The 21,465-nt window shown below is 39.8% G+C and overlaps 1 protein-coding gene across 1 annotated transcript in view; it reads right to left on the bottom strand.

Annotated features, from left to right (window-relative positions):
• Positions 1 to 21,465, bottom strand: part of LOC126416144 (NACHT domain- and WD repeat-containing protein 1) — a 613,147-nt gene that overhangs the window by 18,621 nt on the left and 573,061 nt on the right. The window contains exon 22 of the mRNA XM_050083692.1: positions 18,876 to 19,240. Coding sequence (XP_049939649.1) covers positions 18,876 to 19,240 — 365 coding nt within the window. The remainder of the gene's footprint in view (positions 1 to 18,875; positions 19,241 to 21,465) is intronic.

Raw genomic sequence — 21,465 nt, 5'->3', positions numbered from 1 at the left:
TTCAGTCTCCATATAATAAGCAGTAGTGACGTCAACATCATCGATTTCCAGGTTCTCTTGAGCTGCCACAGACAAGAGGTATCAAATGGATGCATGCTTGACCACTGGTGCAAATGTTTCCCGATAATCAACACTTTGCACCTGAGCGCATCATTTTACCACTAGGCATCCCTTAAATGTTTCTGGTATACTGCTAGTTCCAGTCTTTATTTTTAATATCCACTTAGTCTTGGGTGGTTTGTGTCCTCTGGGCAGTACTTCTTCAAATGTATTATTACAAGCTACAGATGAGAATTCTTTCTTCATTGTTTTTTTTCCATTCTTCATTATTTGCCCCTTCCAAAGCTTCTTTGACATCAATGTCCTCACTTGGAAGTCCTTCTTTTAAATTGTAAGTAACACGATCACCCCACCTCTTGGGTTTTGGTTCTCTGTTTGGCCTTCGAGATATGTTTTGATTCTCATGACCCCAGTCTTGAGCTTCAGATTCTATTTAATCACTGTCAAAGCCATAAAAATGTTCATTATCACTGTCTTCTAATTTAACTACTTCTTCAGTCTGTGAAGTATTGATGTCCTGAAGAATTGCTTCTTGTTCCAATCCTAAAACATTTGTTGTCTTAGGTTCCTCTGTCTTTGAACTTGAAAAACTTTCATCTTCCAGAAATTTTATATCCCTGCTGACAATTATCTGGCCAGTCTCCCTATTGATGAATTGACAGCCTTTGGTTGCCTGACAGTAACCTAAAAATGTCAACTTCGGTGACTTCTTATCCCACTTCTTGTGATGGGGTTTTGGAATGTGAACTATTGCACTACAGCCAAAAATTCTCAGATGTGATAAACAAGGCTTCCTCCTGTGCCAAAGGTCATATGGCATCTTATCTCCAAGTGTAGTGGACTGTGAACAGTTTGATACATATGCAGATGTCGACACTGCTTCAGTGCAATACTTCTTTGGTAGGTTAGTATCAAACATCATAGTACGAGTCTTTTCAACCAATGTTCTATTAGCTCTCTTGGCAACACCATTTTGATGAGGACTGTAATGAACTGTAAGCTGGTAGATGATACCCTCAGAAGCCAGATATCTTTTTACTTCATAGTTGAAAATACTCCTTTCCATTGTCAGACTGCAACTTCTTGATATTTCTGCCTGTCTGCTTTTCCACTGTAGCTTTGAAGTTTCTTCAAAAATTAACAAACTTGAATCTTGCAAAATCATCAATAAACGTGAGAAAGTAATGATTTCCACCAATAGATGCTGTCTCCATTTGCCCAGACGACTCAGGATGTACTAAGCCTAAGATGTGTTTAGAATACCTTTTGCTAAGTTTGAATGGAAGATGTGACTGTTTTCCCACAATGCATAACTCACAGGGATCCTTAACCACAATATTTTTATTTAGTCCTGTTGAGACTTTTAACAACTTCAGCATATGTATGCAATTCATATGTCCTAGCCTGTGATGCAATAAGAATCCACTGTCTTTTGTATAGTAGCACAGTGTCATTTCACTTGTGTTCAAGGAAGAGATGCCATTCTTAGGCAATACTGTGGCAATTAGTTCACTTTCTTCATAGTAGATGAATCCACCTTCCTTGTTAAAAGTCACTTTATGCACTTTTCTTACAATTTTACTAAATGAGAGCAAATTTACTGCTGAGTTTGGGATATGAACGAAGTCAGATGCTTCTACTGTTTTATCACCAGTATAGAAGGTCAGATCAACACATCCTGTAACTTCTGCTATTAAGCATCACCTCCCATGCTGGTTACTGAATTATTAGTGACTTGACATTATGAAGCTTCTTTCCATCATTAGTAATGTGAGTCAAGGTGCAGGAATCTAAACACCACATATCCTTTCCATGAGACTCCTTACAATCAGCAGCAAGAAAAGCTTTCTTTTGTTGTGTCTGTTTCTTAAATGCATATCCATCATGGATATTTTTTGATGAGCTCCCTCCTTTTTCATTCTTGCTAGTACAATACTTATCAGTATTGTTTGGTTTATTGCACTTGTAACATTTAATAATACGTTTATAGGCCTCTCCTTATTTGTATGTAGAGCAGATCCTACATTTCCATTTGTGTCTTCAGGTTTGACTTTAATAGAATCTCCCGTGATACGTGTGCCACTGTTTTCAATTGTCATGATCATAGGTTGATAATGATCACATAATCCAGCCAGGAGCGAAGTTCCTATCCACTTTTCACTCACTGGAAACTTCATTTTGTTCAACTTTAATGCAGTCAATAAAATACAATTGCAGTAGTCATCTACCGACTTGCAGTTATCTAATTTGTTAATGATTAATGATCTAAGCAAACCAACTTTACGTGCGAGTCCTGAGTCTTCAAATGCCTATCCCAAGGCCATCCAGGCTTCTGCTGCCATCTTCGTGTCTCTTGTATAGGAATAATTTATCTTGTTGACGAAAAGTATAATCTGGGAAAGTGTCGTTTGTCTCACAGTTTGTCATGGACCAAATATGCTTTCATGGCAAATGTCCACATCAGGTAATTTTCGTGACCAATCAACTTTTCAACCATTGGAAGTCCTTTCAGGTTGTACCACTCATTTTTTTTAGCTTTGAGTGAGAGAAAAAATATCAGCAGTCTGAATGCAAGAATGAGCAACTGGCAAAATATGAATGATCGACACACACTTCTGAACTGGCTCTGGATTTCCATGCATGGCTTCCATTTTAACATTAAAAAAATTTTATTTCAACACCTGTGCCTGGGCCCATAACCTTTTGTTGAGCATTTTTTAATATAAATGTGAAAACTTTCTGAAATAATGCTTTATTAATTAATCCGTTCATGCATAACAACTAAAAAAAAAAAAGGAAAAAAAAACCTTGAAAACTTCCTGAAATAATGCTTTATTAATTAATCCGTTCATACATAACAACTTAAAAAAAAATAAAAAAAATAAAAAAAAAACACCTGTCTATATCGATTTACATATCTCAACGCTTTTTGTGAATTTCAGAATTATGTTTTGAAAATATGAGTAGCCACAGTATGTTAACTGTCTTGTGACATGATAAAGTGGAAGGACTGCTAACTGTCAGCTATGACATTAATGCATGAAATTTTTAAACTGTCAAAATATTTGTACATGAAAATGAAAGAATCTGAAATTTTTTGCTTATTTAGACATTATTTTCTCCAAAATCCCCATCCTAAATGTTATAAAAATTTCATGGTATGTTCAGTTGTCACTGTACTTAAGAGAATGTACAATCACAGGGGACAACACTTGTCTATACAAAATGTGAGAAATTTTGTAAGTAGGCCTAGCTCTACACTCAAGCTCCAAAAATCATGGACACTTAAATATTTAAACTGATCACTGGTTTTAAGTAAATTTCATGCAACACTGGTATTTCTGAATTAAGATAATTAATTAACAATATTATAAGTAAGTGGGAAAGCAATTCATAATTTTGTTCAAAAACATTTTACAACAAAAATGAAATACAGAATATTTATACCCACTTTTCTTTTTATGATATAATTCAAATATTATTATTGTCTTCCATCATGATTCTACTTCTTCACGACCTTCCATGAACTAAAATTGTCTACAATGTAACAATTAAACTTTTGAAAAGAGTTCATTTGTTTTTCATCTGCTTGCCACTGAACTTGTATAGGCTAGCTGAATCTGTGCTTGGACAAAGATGATCCAACAAGAGCAGTACTTCGGAAATGGGAACTGCTCACTGATATCTTGATGATGGCCATTTGAAAGCATTAGCAGGACCACGAGGCATCATAAAGAAGATGGTCATATCTTGCAGCTCATGAGAGAGACTTGTTTTCTGTCCCAACCACCACTGCTTGTCATACGCACAAGAAATGAAGTGATCACTACAAAGTCTTTTAATGTATACTGTGGTCTCTGTATTCCACACACAGTAACAGGCTGCATTTCATGGACAACAATTCTTGCGAAGTATGTGCCACTTTGGGATGCAACCCAGAAGTGAGGTGATTGAATTCTTACCACAGGCTTCGTAGCAGACACACTTATCTCTTTTTTAAACAGAATTCCCTTAATGTACTTTCATTTAGAATTAAGAGTTTCCCATTTTTTACTAATGTTGATATGGTGTGTACAAATCCAGTAGAATCTCTTATAGTATCAACAGCATCGTGCTGCAGATTACATCTTGTTGCAAGATGTTTACCGAGGCTTCCTGCCCCATCACACACACTTTTTCCATGACTTGTTGCTGAAACTATCCATTTCTTTTCTAAATCCTGTACTACAGTGCTTACTAAGCTCATAAAGCTGAAAGAGGTTTTTAAAATGAGATGCTGCACCATCAGTCACATACAAATGTTTATCACTGACAATAGCAAAACTGTGATGTTCCAAGAAAGTGAGCCACTCAAGTGAGTACTGATACCTGTGATGTGTGCCAGTGGTAACTTTAAATTTTGTTCTGCAAAGCAAGATACCAGTTCTCGCAAAGTGCACATGAAGAACTAATGTGGTCAGTATTCTCTGATGTGGCTGATTTTACTTCTGCTAAGGCCTGTCTCTGTATCCTCCAGATATGATGGTGAGCTATTCCTTTCATGACACAATGCCTAACATCTGTAACAAACTTCTCTGGGTCTACTATCTTCTTCACCAACTCTTCTACTCCCACAATACATAGCTTATGTAATTGTCAGTATGCTTCAACAGACATCACTTCAACACCAGGACACATTGCACTCTCCTGCAACCAACATTTATCTTGCAGTTCTTGACCCATACACAAAAGCATCAGGTCCATCTCTGTGTACTTCTTTCCTGTGACACTGCTTATGGTGATACAAACAAGTTTCAAATTAGTGCAGTAAATACATGTGCATACTTCCTTCACTGGCTGACATTTTATCCATTTTGGTCATAAAGAGTAGAATTTTAAATTCGGGTACTCCTTTTTGATTAGGAGATATGCTTCTCTTATTGACCTTGTCATATATCTTTTTAACTTTTTCACTGTTTTCACAAACAGAGATAACATCAGCCTGGTTTTTCATTTTTGAATTTATTATCATTAACATATGTCAGTATGATCTGCATTTTCATAAAAGAGAAAGGTTGACCCTCAGTTTTAAGGACTATAACACCAGATCTAATTTTGTGCTTAGTTTTATATATGTAATTGATTTTCTAATTTATTTCAACTATTCATAGTTAATACTATTGTTATAGGGTGAAATCAGTAATTGTTTCACACTTAAATTCTATTGCTGATGTATAAATGAACATAAACTCTGTACCAATTATAAATATTTGGGGGAACAACTAATATTAATCTTAAAGTATCTGTTTGGCTCTATTCAAAAACACTTTAACAAAGCAAGCCCATAATTAATTGCAAAGTCATTAACAGTTTTGTCAAAAGTATTGTTTGTGTAACTATATATGTTAATTTCATGATTTAAACAAATAATTTGGCCTAACTCTTGTAGTAAAAGAAACTGTTAAAAAGATGGAATTTGTTGATGTATTCTGTTAATTTAATGAGCCAAGTTTTAATTGTAATTTTTGTAAATTACATTTCAAACAATGTGTATTTCAGTACCAGTTATTGTGATCATGTACAAGGGCCCAATTTTTGGATCCGAGACAGTCAGTCCATGGCCGAGTTTCAGACGAGGAACCTGTGTTGGTTAGAATGACAACAATGCATCAACTTAACTGTGAGATAAGTGTTACACAATTAGGCCATGTGTTACAACAATGACAGTGTCTGCTCCATACGTACCTTTCTATTCTTTAAGAACCGTGAACTTTGTGGTTAGGTTTTTACTGCTCATAGATACTCATATTGTAACAGTATGTGGATGTTCACCTGAAAACTACACTCCTGGAAATGGAAAAAAGAACACATTGACACCGGTGTGTCAGACCCACCATACTTGCTCCGGACACTGCGAGAGAGCTGTACAAGCAATGATCACACGCACGGGACAGCGGACACACCAGGAACCGCGGTGTTGGCCGTCGAATGGCGCTAGCTGCGCAGCATTTGTGCACCGCCGCCGTCAGTGTCAGCCAGTTTGCCGTGGCATACGGAGCTCCATCGCAGTCTTTAACACTGGTAGCATGCCGCGACAGCGTGGACGTGAACCGTATGTGCAGTTGACGGACTTTGAGCGAGGGCGTATAGTGGGCTTGCGGGAGGCCGGGTGGACGTACCGCCGAATTGCTCAACATGTGGGGCGTGAGGTCTCCACAGTACATCGATGTTGTCGCCAGTGGTCGGCGGAAGGTGCACGTGCCCGTCGACCTGGGACCGGACCGCAGCGACGCACGGATGCACGCCAAGACCATAGGATCCTACGCAGTGCCGTAAGGGACCGCACCGCCACTTCCCAGCAAATTAGGGACACTGTTGCTCCTGGAGTATCGGCGAGGACCATTCGCAACCGTCTCCATGAAGCTGGGCTACGGTCCCGCACACCGTTAGGCCGTCTTCCGCTCACGCCCCAACATCCTGCAGCCCGCCTCCAGTGGTGTCGCGACAGGCGTGAATGGAGGGACGAATGGAGACGTGTCGTCTTCAGCGATGAGAGTCGCTTCTGCCTTGGTGCCAATGATGGTCGTATGCGTGTTTGGCGCCATGCAAGTGAGCGCCACAATCAGGACTGCATACGACCGAGGCACACAGGGCCAACACCCGGCATCATGGTGTGGGGAGCGATCTCCTACACTGGCCGTACACCACTGGTGGTCGTCGAGGGGACACTGAATAGTGCACGGTACATCCAAACCGTCATCGAACCCATCGTTCTACCATTCCTAGACCGGCAAGGGAACTTGCTGTTCCAACAGGACAATGCACGTCCGCATGTATCCCGTGCCACCCAACGTGCTCTAGAAGGTGTAAGTCAACTACCCTGGCCAGCAAGATCTCCGGATCTGTCCCCCATTGAGCATGTTTGGGACTGGATGAAGTGTCGTCTCACGCGGTCTGCACGTCCAGCACGAACGCTGGTCCAACTGAGGCGCCAGGTGGAAATGGCATGGCTAGCCGTTCCCCAGGACTACATCCAGCATCTCTACGATCGTCTCCATGGGAGAATAGCAGCCTGCATTGCTGCGAAAGGTGGATATACACTGTACTAGTGCCGACATTGTGCATGCTCTGTTGCCTGTGTCTATGTACCTGTGGTTCTGTCAGTGTGATCATGTGATGTATCTGACCCCAGGAATGTGTCAATAAAGTTTCCCCCTCCTGGGACAATGAATTCACGGTGTTCTTATTTCAATTTCCAGGAGTGTATTATTGAGGCTTGTATAAAGTTAAACAATAGTGCACTGGCCATATTCAATGTGTATATGGGGGGTTGTGAAAAGTGAAAGTAAACAACTGTGAAATGCAAATGTGCACCTATCAGCTACATCATTTACAGTAGACAGTACTGCACTTCCACACCTCATTTTTCAGCTAGTATCACAACACAGTACCTTGACACTGAGGACAACAAATGAAGAAATAAAAGAGGGCAAACATTGTCACATTTGTTGCCCTGATGTGAGGACTTTTGTATGTGGGCACAATAAATTAGGACTCACGAATTTTGAACAATGAACTCAACAGCAGTTTACAGTGTAGTGGTGCCACAGCCACTCAGCACATGGGTTCCATGGCCACAGTATAACAGCAACCAATCACCAAGTTGGTTCTATGGAAGCAGCCACTAGGTACAGGAGCAGCCAATCAGCAGGTAGTTGGACACAGCTGACCGGAGATAAACAAGATGTCTTGCCGAGAGATTTACAACTTGTAGCAGGCATGTAGACAATGGATCCAGATGAGAACCACAGCCTCAGAAGCAGATGAGTGAATAAGAATAAGATAATTTCATAGCAAAAGCTGTTTTATAATAAGTGATATATAATGAGTGGCTTTAACAAACATGACAGTGTATGTTGAGGTGAATGAAGTGGACAAGAATGGTACTGAAATGCATGACATAGTTAAGGTTAAGGAGGAGGAACCTAGTAGCAAAAATCAGCAAGGGCAAAAGTTTATGGCAGATGGAAAAGTGGAAGCGATGCTAAGGCAAATTATGAGTAGTATGTGTAGGGTGGAAAAGAAAACTGATAGCATTAGAACTGACAAGGTTAACTTAAAGAATGAGCTGAAGAAAGAAATTAAAAAGGATATTCCGGTAATCAGCTCTAATCTTTCAGAATTAAATAAGAAGTTTGTTGCGGTAATTAAAGATTGTGACAATACTAATGAGAAATTAACATTGAGTTGTAAATGTGTGGAAGAGAGAAAGAATCTTTGTGATGACAATAGTAAGAAGGTGGAGGTTTCCGAGCAACAATGTGCTGAAAACAGGGTTAAACTTGAGAACCAAAATGATCATATTAAAAATGATTTAGCAGCAGAGGTAGAAACCAAGTAAGCAGTAGTGGTAGAGGAAAAGCTGGTAAAAGTAAATAAAAATGTAGATTCCAAATTGTCTGAAATAGAGATTAAGGTGGAAGTAGTACAAAATCTAAAGCATAGAGAAAGTGACAGTAGGTCTGATTCTGATAGTAGTTGTAATGATAATAGCAATGACAAATACAGTAGTGATGGGGTATTTTAATTTATTATTGATAATGATGGCAATATGGTAACTAAAAAGGAAGTGTGTCACCCTGTAATAACAGCAAGTGTGCAAACTATACATGTTAATTGTTTACTGGACAGTGGTAGTGATTTTAATGGCATTTCACAGGCATTTTTGAATTATTAAGAAGACAGAGGGTACAGTAGTGATGCATGTTTCTGGAATAAAAATTATTGGTGCTACTGTTAAACTATCAAAGAGTGTGGAACATGAGTTAATATTAACTATGGAATTGGCAGGAGAGCTGTTGGAGTGCAATTTGTTGGTGATCCTAAATCTCAGCATTGATGTATTATTTGGGAATAATTTCTTGTGCAACTAGGGGGTTCAACATTCTGAGTTGGATTCATTATGTGGGACTAATGCTTACCCCAAGTGTCTGTCTCATTTTTCATGTTTCCTGAGGCAGTCAAACTCTTCTCCTATCGTATATGTAGTTTATAAGTGAATCACACACATTTTATCTTTGACTTTTATGTGATTTTGTACGGAAGGATACTTTAATATAAGGATATTTTAGAAAAGTTTTTTCCAGGGTTTCTATGTGTGTATCTATATATATTATGTTGTGTTAGTTGTAAGTAATGGAGTCATAAGAGGATGGATGAAAGTAAATTGGTACCATGATTAAATAATTTATTTCAAAGAAAGAGATAAGGTAAACAGAAAATGAAAGGTGTCAACATATGTGGAGGATAATTAACATCTGAAGTAATCAGCTCAGGGTGTAGCAACAGTGGCAATGTGCAGTAAAAACCATCTTAAATACGAGATCTTAATACTGATTGTGGTATAATAGAAGTGTGTGTGTTCACTGCAATCAGTATCTGGAGATAACTATCTATCTGTGCCATGGTACAGCCTTGTTTAACATTAAGAATTTACAACTTTAAACATAGTTGCCTGGAGTAATTTATGTGGAAAGAATAAGCAAGGTTTGTATGTACAGGGTGACACACGGGACACGGATGGTTTTGAACTGCATACTACTGAGGGCACGGTGGTGGGAGGTGGTCGTGGTGGTTACAGTTCTGATCCACACAAGATGCCATTTCATTTACTCAGTCACTATGGAGCAGTGGGACTTGCAACATAGAGTGTTTGTCTATGACAGTTTTGTGAAAAATGGTGATTCTATTATTGCTACGCAGCGATTATTTCGTGCGTGGTTTAATGTCGGTCAACATGGAACTGTTCTGAGCCGTAACACAATCCTCAGATGGGTGGAAAACTTCAGATCAACTGGAAACATACTGGATAAGAAGCATCCTGGCCCAAGACACAGAGTAACGACACCAGAAAATGTTGAAAGGGTAAGGCAAGCGGCAGTCAGAAGCCCAGGACGGTCAGCTAGACGTCCTGCTAGTGAGTTACGAATCAATCATGAATCAGTAAGACAAATTTTGCATAAAGAATTAAAATTACATCTCTACAAAATGCTCATTGTCCAACAACTTAAGGAAACTGATTTTGCTGTATGAGAGACTTCCCTTACAGAATGCAAGTGATTTTGGGATCGAATGAGAATGAAATTTTATTGATGAGCGATGAAGCTCATTTTCATTTAAACGGGACCGTGAATAAGCAAAACCTATGTTACTGGGCTCCAGAGCATCCACACCTTATCTACCAGCGTCCTCTACACTCAGAAAAAGTAACAGTCTGGTGTGCTCTTGGCTGTTGGCATTATTGGACCTTTTTTTTTTTTATTTAAGAGAACGGGGCTACAGTTACTGTTAATTTGGTTCATTACATTCGTATGCTTGAAACACTCTTGAAACCAGAACTAAGAAGACGATAAATCCCTTTAAAATGTGTTTGGTTCCAGCAGGATGGGGCAACATTTCACACCACAAACACTTTAATGACAGTTCTTAGACGCATGTTTCCTGGCTGAATTATCTCACATTTTGGCAATGTTCCTAGGCCTCCCAGGTCTCCTGACTCACCAGTATGTAACTTTTTTCTGTAACCTTGATCAAAGTCAGAAACGTGATGGTATGCATTTCTCCTCCTTACATGAGGCATCGCAACAACGTTTCACCAGGCAAAGCCGGTCAATTGCTGTTTGTGTATGAGAAATCGGTTGGAAACTTTTCTCATGTCAGCAAGTTGTAGGTGTCGCCACCAAAGCCAACCTTGTGTGAATGCTCTGAAAAGCTAATCATTTACATGTCAAAGCATCTTCTTCCTGTCAGTTAAACTTCGCTTCTGTAGCACATCATCTTCGTGGTGTAGCAATTTTAATGGCCAGTAGTGTATTAATACACACTTTTTACTCTCAACTCCAAAACAGTTACCAGAAACTATTTTAAGTAAAACCAAATTTTACCAGTTTGTCAGTGGAGGACCCCAACTCTCCTTTTGTTAAGCAATATTCCATTCCCACAAACCTCTTTGTGCCCCCCCCCCCCCCCCCCCCCAATTATCCCACCGCTTCTTGACCTTCTAGAATCACCCCTGTATGTAATTGATTTTCTAATTTATTTTGGCTATTCATAGTTAATATTACTGTTATATGGTAAAAATCAGTAATTGTTTTATAACTTAAATTCTATTGTTGATAAATAAACAAATATAAATTCTGTACTAATTATAAACATTCAGAGGAACAACTAATAGTAATCTTAAAGTATCTATTTGGCTCCACTCGAAAACTTTTTAGGAAAGCCAGCCATTAATTAATTCCAAAGTAATTAAATATTTTGTCAAAAGCATTGCTTGTGTAATTGTATATGTTAATTTCATGATTTAAACAAATAATTCGGCCTAACTCTTGTAGTAGAAGAAACTGTTAAAAAGATGGAATTTTTTGATGTATTCTGTTAATTTAATGAGTTAAGTTGTAATTGTAATTTCTGTACATTAAACTTCAAACAATGTGTAGTTTCAGAACCCATTATTGTGATGATATATAAGGGCCCAATTTTTGGACCCGAGACAGTCAGTCCAAGGCCGAGTTTCAGACAAGGAACCTGTGTTGGTTAGAATGACAACAATGCATCAACTTAACTGTGAGACAAGTGTTACACAATTGGGCCATGTGTTAAAACAATGAAAGTGTCTCCTCCATACGTACCTTTCTATTCTTCAAGAACTGTGAACTTTGGGGTTAGGTTATTACTGCTCGTAGATAATCAATAGTAAATTATTGTAGCAGTATCAATGATGCTTATTGAAAGTTAAACAATAGTGCACTGGCCATATTACATGTGTATATGGGGGGTTGTGAAAAGTGAAAGTAAACAACTGTGAAACGCAAATGTGCACCATTCGGCTACATCATTTACAGTAGACAGTACTGCACTTCCATACCCATTTTTCAGCCAGTATCACAATGCAATACATCAACAATAAGGACAACAAATGAAGAAATAAAAGACAGCAAACGTTATCACAATCTCCTACCTTTGCAACAACACAGAAGTTCTGCGAAACTTGTGGAACTAGCACTCCTGGAAGAGAAGGTATTGTTGAGATATGGCTTAGTCATGGTCTGGAGCATGTTTCCAGAATGGACTGCATGCTGATATGAAACATCCTGGAAGATTAAAACTGTGTGCCACACCAAGTCTCAACCTTGTGACTTCTGCTTTGTATGGGCAAGTTATCTACCAACTGAGCTACCCAAGAACAACACGTGATCTGTCCTCACATGTTATTTCTGCCAGTACCTTTTCTCCTACCTTCCATACTTCTCAGAAGTCCTCCAACGAAACTTGCACGACTAGCACTCCTGAAAGAAAGGATATTATGGAGACATGGCTTAGCTGTAGTATAGGGGATGTTTCCATAGTGAAATTTTCACTGTGTAGTGGAGTGTACGCAGACATGAAACTTCCTGACAGATTGAAACTGTGAATTGGACTGAGACTCAAACTTGAGACCTTTGCATTTCACAAGTAAGTGCTCTCCTAACTCAGCTACACAAGCACGACTCACGACCTGTTCTCACAGCTTTACTTACCTCATCTCCTACCTTCCAAACATTACACAAGTTGCCCTGTGAGGAGAACAGGTCATGAGTCCTGCTTGGGTAGCTCATGAGAGGCAAAGGTCCCCGGTTTCAGTCTTGGTCTGGTACACAGTTTTAATCTGCCAGGAAGTTTCATATCAGTGCACACTCTGCTGCAAAGTGGAAATTTCATTCTGGAAACATCCCCCCAGGCTGTGGCTAAGCCACGTATCCATAGCATCTTTTCTTCCAGGAATGGCAGCTCTGCAAGATTTGCAGAGCTTCTGTAAGTTTGAAAGGTAGGAGACAAGGTACTGGTGGCAGTAAATCTGCGAGAAGGGGTCATGAGTCATACTTGAGTAGCTCAGTTGGCAGAGTACTTGACCATGAAAAGCAAAAGTTTGAGTGTGAGTTTTTGTTGGACACAGTTTTAATCTGCCTGAAAGTTCATATCAGTGGACACTCAGCTGCAGAGTGAAACATATTACTGCAACCAGATTAGAATTTTAGCAGAAAAAGGGTCCCAATCAATCATATGCAGACTGGGCTGCTGACCTACAGAGTTGCTGTTTTAAACTTTTGTGTGAGCAGGACTACACAGGCTCTGTAATCGGTGACATTAAAGTAGAGCTTATCCTTGACTCAGAAGTGAGAAACCACAAGATCCATCTTTGATGGAAATTATGCGAAGAGCTCAAGCTCACAAAATTGCCCATGCAACCCAGGGCTTGTTTTACACAACCCATGGTTTGTTTCTGGTGGAAGAAAACATCACGGCAGTCAATTATGGCACTGGTTACGCGGGATGTTATGCCACCTTTGGTGAGGCCTCCACCAGCACGACCTAGTAAACAACCACATCAAGGACGACTGTTCGCTTCAGGAGCAGTGTCTTTGCTTGGATGTAAACATAATTTCCTTTGCCCTGCACACACTGCGTGTCCCCATTGACATGCAAAGGGCACTTGTATGAGGTATGTTACAACAGTTCCAATGAGAGCACATCCCAACCTCTGGGAACAAACCAAGTGAGTGAGTATGCCACAGAACTGTCGGACTCCCACAACACAAACCAGAAAATGTGCTTTGATGCATTCACTGACAAACAACCTATGAGGTTATTTTTGCACACCAATGCTTCTGTATCACTGCTAAACCAATCTATTTGTGTTATTGCTAAACTAGTCTACTTAAGTTTAGGGTCATGCTTCTTCCAGGTAGCTGAGACAAATCTTTGGGCCCTTACTAGGAAATTTTCAAGTAATTACTTACAACCAAGTCACTTATTCCAATAAATTTTATAATTCTGGTAGCAGCTCACCCCAAAGTGGAAAATGGTTTTTGGCTAGAATTTTCCCATGCTTTTGATTTAAGGTATATGAAAAAATCACAGCAAGCAATCTGAAGGGCCTTGCGGCATGTTAATGACTCTTTGTTATAAATACGCTGAATTTTTTTCATCTGGCTAGGAAAGACAACTGATTTTGAAGCTCCTCATGTCTCTCTTAAAGTGATGGCATCCCCATATTTTTTCAAAGCTCACCTGGGACCCTTGGCTCTTATGGATGGCCTTGAAACAGAGCTAGATAGGCTCACATAGGCTAACTCATAAAGTTGCTTAACATCTACACCCCACTGTCAATGGACTCCTACCCTGTGTGCACACCCAACAGCACCTTGACTCCGTGGTGACTTCAAAGTAACAATCAATGCACAAGTCAAAATGGAAACTTATCCTCTACCAACTCTGGATGAACTCTTTGCAAAATTAGACCATGGCACTTCATTCCATAAAACTGAACTCACAGAGGCATATTTTTCATATTCCTTTGGCTGCAGCATCACAAAATTATCTAGAGGTGAACATGCCATATGGACTTTACTGTTATAAATGGTTGCCTTTTGGAATCTATCCAGCCCCTTCCATATTTCAGCATTTCACAAGTGCACTACAACAGAACATTCCTAACTATGTTGCATATCTTAACAATCATTTGCTCACAGTTACAACTTCAAGGAAACCACCTTCACAACCTTGAGCTTTTCTTCCAGACAGGCAACAAGTGGACTTGGAAGCACAACATGCAGAAGGTTTCTTTTATGTAACCTTCCTTGATATACTTAGGGTTTAAACTTTCAACAAATGGACTGGAACCAATGAAGGATTATGTTACAGTTATTAATTACATACAGCCCTCCAAGAATGACAAAGACTTCCAGATATTTCTAGGTAAGGTTTTAAACTATTGTGGCCAAAATTATCAGAAATATCTTACCCAATGAAACAACTACCAAGGCATACTTTTTGAATGGTCACCTTGCTGTCAACAAGCTGTACATGTTACGGGTACCCTAAATGGGCACCATGCTTAATGAAGTACATTCCTGGTTTGCCTCTGATAGTAGCAATACATGTGCCCCTATGATATTGGTGCAGTCCTATCCCAAAAATACCCTGACAGCACCAAGTGCCCTATTTCCTATGCTTCTAAGACATTATCTGCTTCTCAGCAACACTATTCTCAAACAGAGTGGGAGGCCCTCACTGCTATTTAAGTTGAAAAATTGTGGAGCCACTATCATTTTAAATGTGACACGAGCTTCAAAATCAGTTGTCTTCCCATGTCCACATGAAAAAAAATTGAGCATACTTATAACAGAGAGTCTTTAAGATGGCAAAAGACTCTTCAGATTGCTTGGTGTACTTATGGTTTAAATTGTTCCTTTATTTACAGAAATTTCATCTTGTCATGGATCACCACCCACTGCTCACTGTTTTTGTTCCCAAGCATCCCTTACCAGACCAGGCAACCCATTGCCTCCACCACTGGTTGCTGTACTTACATAATTTTCATTATTCTATACACTATCAAGCAGTGATGTTTTATGGGAATGCAGACATGCTGTCCTGATTCCTCATGGAACCCGACCCGTTCTTTGACCAACATGAACTGAAGTGTTTGCATATCGATCAAGATTTGGATTCTGCCATTTACACCTTTTCCTTAACATCGTGTGGCATCATGGACACTAACCACAAGAACCCAGTGACTTTGTACAAAATGGATAGATGGACACTTCTCCCGGGCCCAAATTTCATACCCATCAGCCACAGCAGCATCAATTACACCTAAATCAAATAGTTCTGTTGTGGGTCTGAGAGGATGACCACTGCCATGTCCTGATTTCTCCCAATCTGAGGCCATAAGTCCGGTGCCTCCTGCATACTGTGCACTAGGGCATGTCCCAGATGAAAAGTTCGGTGCAAGAACATGTTTAGTGGCCAAATATTGACTCTGACATTGTGGACCAGGTCTGCCAACGTTCTAGCTCTGGAACTCTGAGAGCATATCCACTTAGATCTTAACGGTCCATTTCTGGGCTCCATTGCACTGGCCATGACTGATTCCTCTTCTCATTTCCATTTTGTGTTCCCTATGTCTAAAGTCAATACTACTGCTATTATCATCACTCAGAAAAAGTCTTTGCCCTTGAGGGCACCTCATGTACTTTGTTTCTGATAATAGGATGCCACTTATCTCCTATGAATTCAAATAGTGTTGCACTTGTAATGGAATTCATAATCTTTGCACTGTGCCTTTTCACCCAGCCTCCAACAGTCATGTGGGCACTAGGTCTGCACCTTTAAAATCCAGCTCCAGAACGAAATGATGTGAAACACTGCATCCAATGATCTCTGTAGCTTTCTAGCAACTTATAGGGCCACACTGATGGAGAACTGCAGCCCACAACAGCAGCTTCAGGGTCACCCTCACCACACCTTTTTGAATATGCTGTGTGCATGTCATCACTGAAGCCACTTCCTTCCTAATGGGCATTTGGAGTGGGCTCGTATGTTTCAATGTCATGCTACCTAGATCTGCAGGACACTCTCCACCTGCCACTGGTCTACATTATATACTGTGGCATCTGTCCACAGACTTCTGCAGTGCTATCAAAATCAACTTCACCTAAACCATCATTGTCAGCAGCCAACTGCTTCTCCACCACCAGTTGAACATCTGGTCCCATGGTCACTCCATAATTTCCCACTATGCCTTGCCCTTCCAAAGTATGTCCATAGGCATTGACTCACTACCTTTCTCAGAGTTGGTTCTCTCCCAGTAGTTGCGCTGCTTTGGAGGGGGGGGGGGGGGGCATTGATCCTCTGGTGCTCCCTTTTATGGCATCACACAGAACTCCAGCATATCAGCTGGCTTGGGGTTAGCATAAGGCACTGTTAATGCGAATAGTGGAGTGCACACCACTGCATTATCTGCGGTGTTATTATGGTGGACTCTATTTATAATACACAGCACTCTGATATGGCTTGGACTAGACTTTGCTTGGGAATATGGACTTAAGACAGCTGGGATTGTTCTTAGTAGCACCATGTCTATATACAGGGTGGTTCAAAAATAACTGTACACACTTCATGGGTGTTATGTAAGCATCAAAACATCAAATAAAGTTTTGTCTAAAATTGCTTTATTTCCAAGTTATGATGCATAATGTCATTTATCATAGGCATTACAACATGGGCCAGCACAGACTTTTGGCATGTTGTCTTTGCTTGCATCATTTTGAACATGTTCTGGGGTAAATGTGCAGTATGAAGTTGGGTTGAATTTTGGATCCCTTCATGTTGTTTCTGAGAAGAATTAATTTTCTGTTATTTGTGTTACACTTGTGATTCCTACTCTCTTGCATAACTCTGAAATAAAGCAATTTCAAACAAAACTTTATTTAACATTTTAAGCTTATTATGATGCATACATTACACCAAAGATGTGTCCAGTTACTTTTGAAACACCAAGAATTAATTTTGTGTTGTTTGTGGTGCACTTGCGATCGCTCCTCCTCTGTGTATCTTGAAAATAAACAAATTTCAGGCAAATATTATTTAGTACTTAATTTTTTATTTAATATTTTATTTTGATGAAATCACCAGGTATATCTCTTGTTGTGGATAAGTTCCATTGTTTGCGGGTGTAGACTGCCTTTTCAAAACACATGTTTTTCCAAGTTACTGAAAGCTAATCAACCACAGATACTAATCATCTGTGTGTCAAAAGGTGTACTGTCACTCCATCAAAAAAGAGAGAGAGAGAGAGAGAAAACACCTGCACCTTTTTTTGACAACAAAAAGAAAATGTCAACTTCTGTGAAATCTTACAAGATCCCAGCAGTAATAGCTCTCCCTGTCTTGATTTTGCCCCACGCTCTAATGTGAGACACAAGGAAGCACATTGTATGGCCACATTAACCATTTCTACAGACAATTTGTCTGGTTACATGAAGTCCAAAGCAGTGAATACAGTGTACATTGTTTGTTGTTGTCGACTCCTCAATAATATAAGCTCAAATTTCTTTCCTCAATTATAGCACTTCTACACTGCCACACCACTCATGCGACATTTGGTTCTAAAGTTTACAGTTACTTTCTTTACTTCATCATACTGCAATTTCTTATTTTATAATGAGTTCAACAGATCAATAACAGTACAGTTACTGCGTACTTTACAAATACAAGAAAGAGCACAAGTGACCAGCACTGAGCCCTGTGGCCATTACTCCACTTACATCACAGAAGTGTGATTTATTTAAATGAATTTTATGGCCCAAACAGACAAAAGCGTTAGATACATCACATAGGATTCTGACTGGTGCCCTCTAACTGTAAGAGATTTCAGGTGAAGGAGAAAATAACAGCATCTATTTTTGCTGGAAACCAAACTGACATTACTGAGAAGGTTATGACTTTCAGGTGGTCAAAATTCTCCTGAATCCCAATTTCTCAAAGGCCATGGAAAAAGTTATCAACAGGGAGAAGAAGTGAGGAATTTCCCAGTTTTTAAAATAAGCAAATATCTCTTAAAACAATGTTTCCATTTACATTTCACTGCATCGATATACATCAAAATCTGCACTGTCAAGATTGTTATGCAATGCCTGACACACATTTTAGCTCATTGGCCCTTTCTCTCTTTTCCTCCATGGCCTAAAGACCCTGATTTGAGCATGGTAAACAACCAAATTGACGTAAAGCAAATATTTGCCATATTCTTTCTGCCATGAATGCTAGTCCAGTAAGGCATATAGGAGAAGTTTCACTATAGGTTATTTTGTTGCAGGTACAACTAAGTTATATTTTGAGTTCTGAGGTAATAGAAAAATATTTTGACAATAAACTGTGTGTTAGTGACTTAAAAATTTGAGAAGTCAGAGTTTCCTTAGAACCTCTTCATAAGACAATTGCAGTTCAATTACCTGCCATCACCAGAAACCAGAAGTGAGTTCAGGAAGCGGTCTTCTCCTGCCTTGAATGTTGTCACACAGTCCCCAGTTCGTAGATCCATCAAATTAACATACATGCGATTGCGAGAGAGAGCCACTAAGTGACTATCATCATGTAGTCCAAAAAATGGCATTTTTTGATTCATGACTCCTTTCAGACGAACAATTAGACGACCAGCATCTAGATCATAAACTCTCAGTTCTCGCCGACAGAGGACAACCGCCCGCCGCCAATCAATGGCGCGCAGACCCCCTGGTCGAGTAACTCCTTGTAGTGTTCGTACCTTCTTATTTGTTCTTACACTCCATACAGCAATTTCTTCATGTTCTGTAGCCACCTGTACATAAATATTAACACAATCAACAGAAAAATCAGAAACTCAATATAAACAACTTTTATATCATTAACAAGTTTACATTCATTTTCACACTGTTGTTGCCCAGTTTTTACAGCAATGTACGAGGGTTGTTTTTAAGTAAGGGCCGTTTCTATTTTTAAAAAAGATACAAATACTTTTGTAAAAAAAAACTTTTATTTTCTGATTCTACACACTTTTACGTATTATTCTACATAGTTGCCTTGTTCATTTAAGCACTTGCCATACCGTACAACTAAGTTTTTAATTCCCTCTTCAAAGAATTCAGCCGCCTGCTCCGACAGCCAAGAGTTCACGGCCGCTTTCACTTCATCGTCGTCATTGAAGCGCTGCCCGCCAAGGTGGTGTTTCAGGTACCGGAAAAGGTGAAAATCGCTAGGAGCAAGGTCGGGGCTGTATGGTGCATGGTCCAAAACTTCCCAGCCAAAAGAATCAATCAAATCCCGAGTCTTTTGAGAGGTGTGAGGCCTAGCGTTATCGTGCAGGAGCAAAACTCCTTTTGTCAGCATGCCGCGCCTTTTGTTTTGAATTGCTCTGTGGAGCTTCTTTAGAGTTGCACAGTAGGCATCTGAGTTGATTGTCGTTCCTCGTGGCATAAAGTCCACTAGCAAAACACCGCGCCGGTCCCAGAACACAGTTGCCACAATCTTGCGCTTTGACAGCGTCTATTTGGCTTTGACCTTGACGGGTGAGGTTGTGTGTGTCGCCATTCCATCGATTGTCGCTTGCTTTCGGGAGTGATATGGGATACCCATGTTTCATCTCCAGTGACAATTTGACTCAACATATCATCCCCTTCTTCCTCGTAATGAATCAAAAAGTCAAATGAAGTGGCAAATTTCTTCCCTTTGTGGTCCTCTGTGAGGAGTCTGGGTACCCATCAAGAACACAGTTTCTTAAAGTTTAGGTTTTCAGACACAATTTTGTACAAAACCGATCTTGAAACTTGTGGAAATTCCAAAGAAAGAGTGGAAATTGTGAATCTACTGTCCTCATGAATCTTTGTTTTGACTGCAGCCACCAAATCATCAGTGATCACAGAGGGCCGGCCTGAGCGTTCTTCATCATGGACGTTTTGACGGCCATTTTTAAACTCTCTAACCCATTGACGCACTTTACCTTCACTCATTGCATTCAAGCCATAAACTTCTGTTAACTGACGATGAATTTCTGCAGCTGATAGGCTTCTCGCGGTCATAAAACGTATCACTGACCGTATCTCACACGCGGCGGGCGATTCAATAATCGTAAACATTATAAAGTAGCACAGCGATGCATACATGTCAGATACAGAGCTGCAACTTGCATCAGTGTGAACGAGAAGGATGCTGGCAACTGGCGCGGTGGCTTGTTGCGGAGTCCGCGCGAACTACGGGACTATACATGCGAACAGCCCTTACTTAAAAAACAACCCTTGTATTTATAATAGAGCAGAATGTCAAATTCATCAAACAAAAATATGTATGACTCACATGCACTTAGAGAATATAACTTAACCAGCAGCAAAGACATGAATTAAATTTACTGTACCATGTTTAGGCCTTGCTAAACAACTGGTAAACTGCATATTTGACACACACTACCTTCAAATAACAATTGTAATGTAATGTCGTGTGATATAATTATGAAATTAAAACACAATCACACTATCCAACATGTCAACAATAAGCAAATGAGACAATTGACAAATTTGTTCCTTGAGATCTAGCGTTCCATAATTCCCATCATGCAAGAGAGCACTCAGAGATGAGGGATGAATCAAATCATTTACTGTAATGTTACACAAGTGGGTGCTTGGAAATGTTGGTACAACATGCAAAACTGGTAAGACTACATTTAAAAAAAGCCATACTTGTGTGAGCAGGAGAGCTATATCAGGGGACTTCATCAAGCTAGCTGATGGAGCAGGCAGCTATTAAATATCACAGGATACTGAGGAACTGAGCTACTGGTGGGTTTTCCCCCACAGTAACAGGTAGACACTGGTTCGTGTGAGATGACTTCCTTGTGCTGACACAAAGCATGCATTCAATTATCATAGGCTCCAAGTACAGTCTGTAATTATTTGTGATTCCTTCAATCTACAATGGCTAAAAAGACATGTAACTGAGACTTGAGTACAGTGATATAGGCCACTTAATCATACGATAAACACTATCAAAGCTATAGTTTATCTAATGGAACAG

This window comes from Schistocerca serialis, chromosome 8 (assembly GCF_023864345.2).
Source record: "Schistocerca serialis cubense isolate TAMUIC-IGC-003099 chromosome 8, iqSchSeri2.2, whole genome shotgun sequence".
NCBI classification, from domain to species: Eukaryota; Metazoa; Arthropoda; class Insecta; order Orthoptera; family Acrididae; genus Schistocerca; species Schistocerca serialis.
This window is presented reverse-complemented; position numbering and strand designations above follow the sequence as displayed.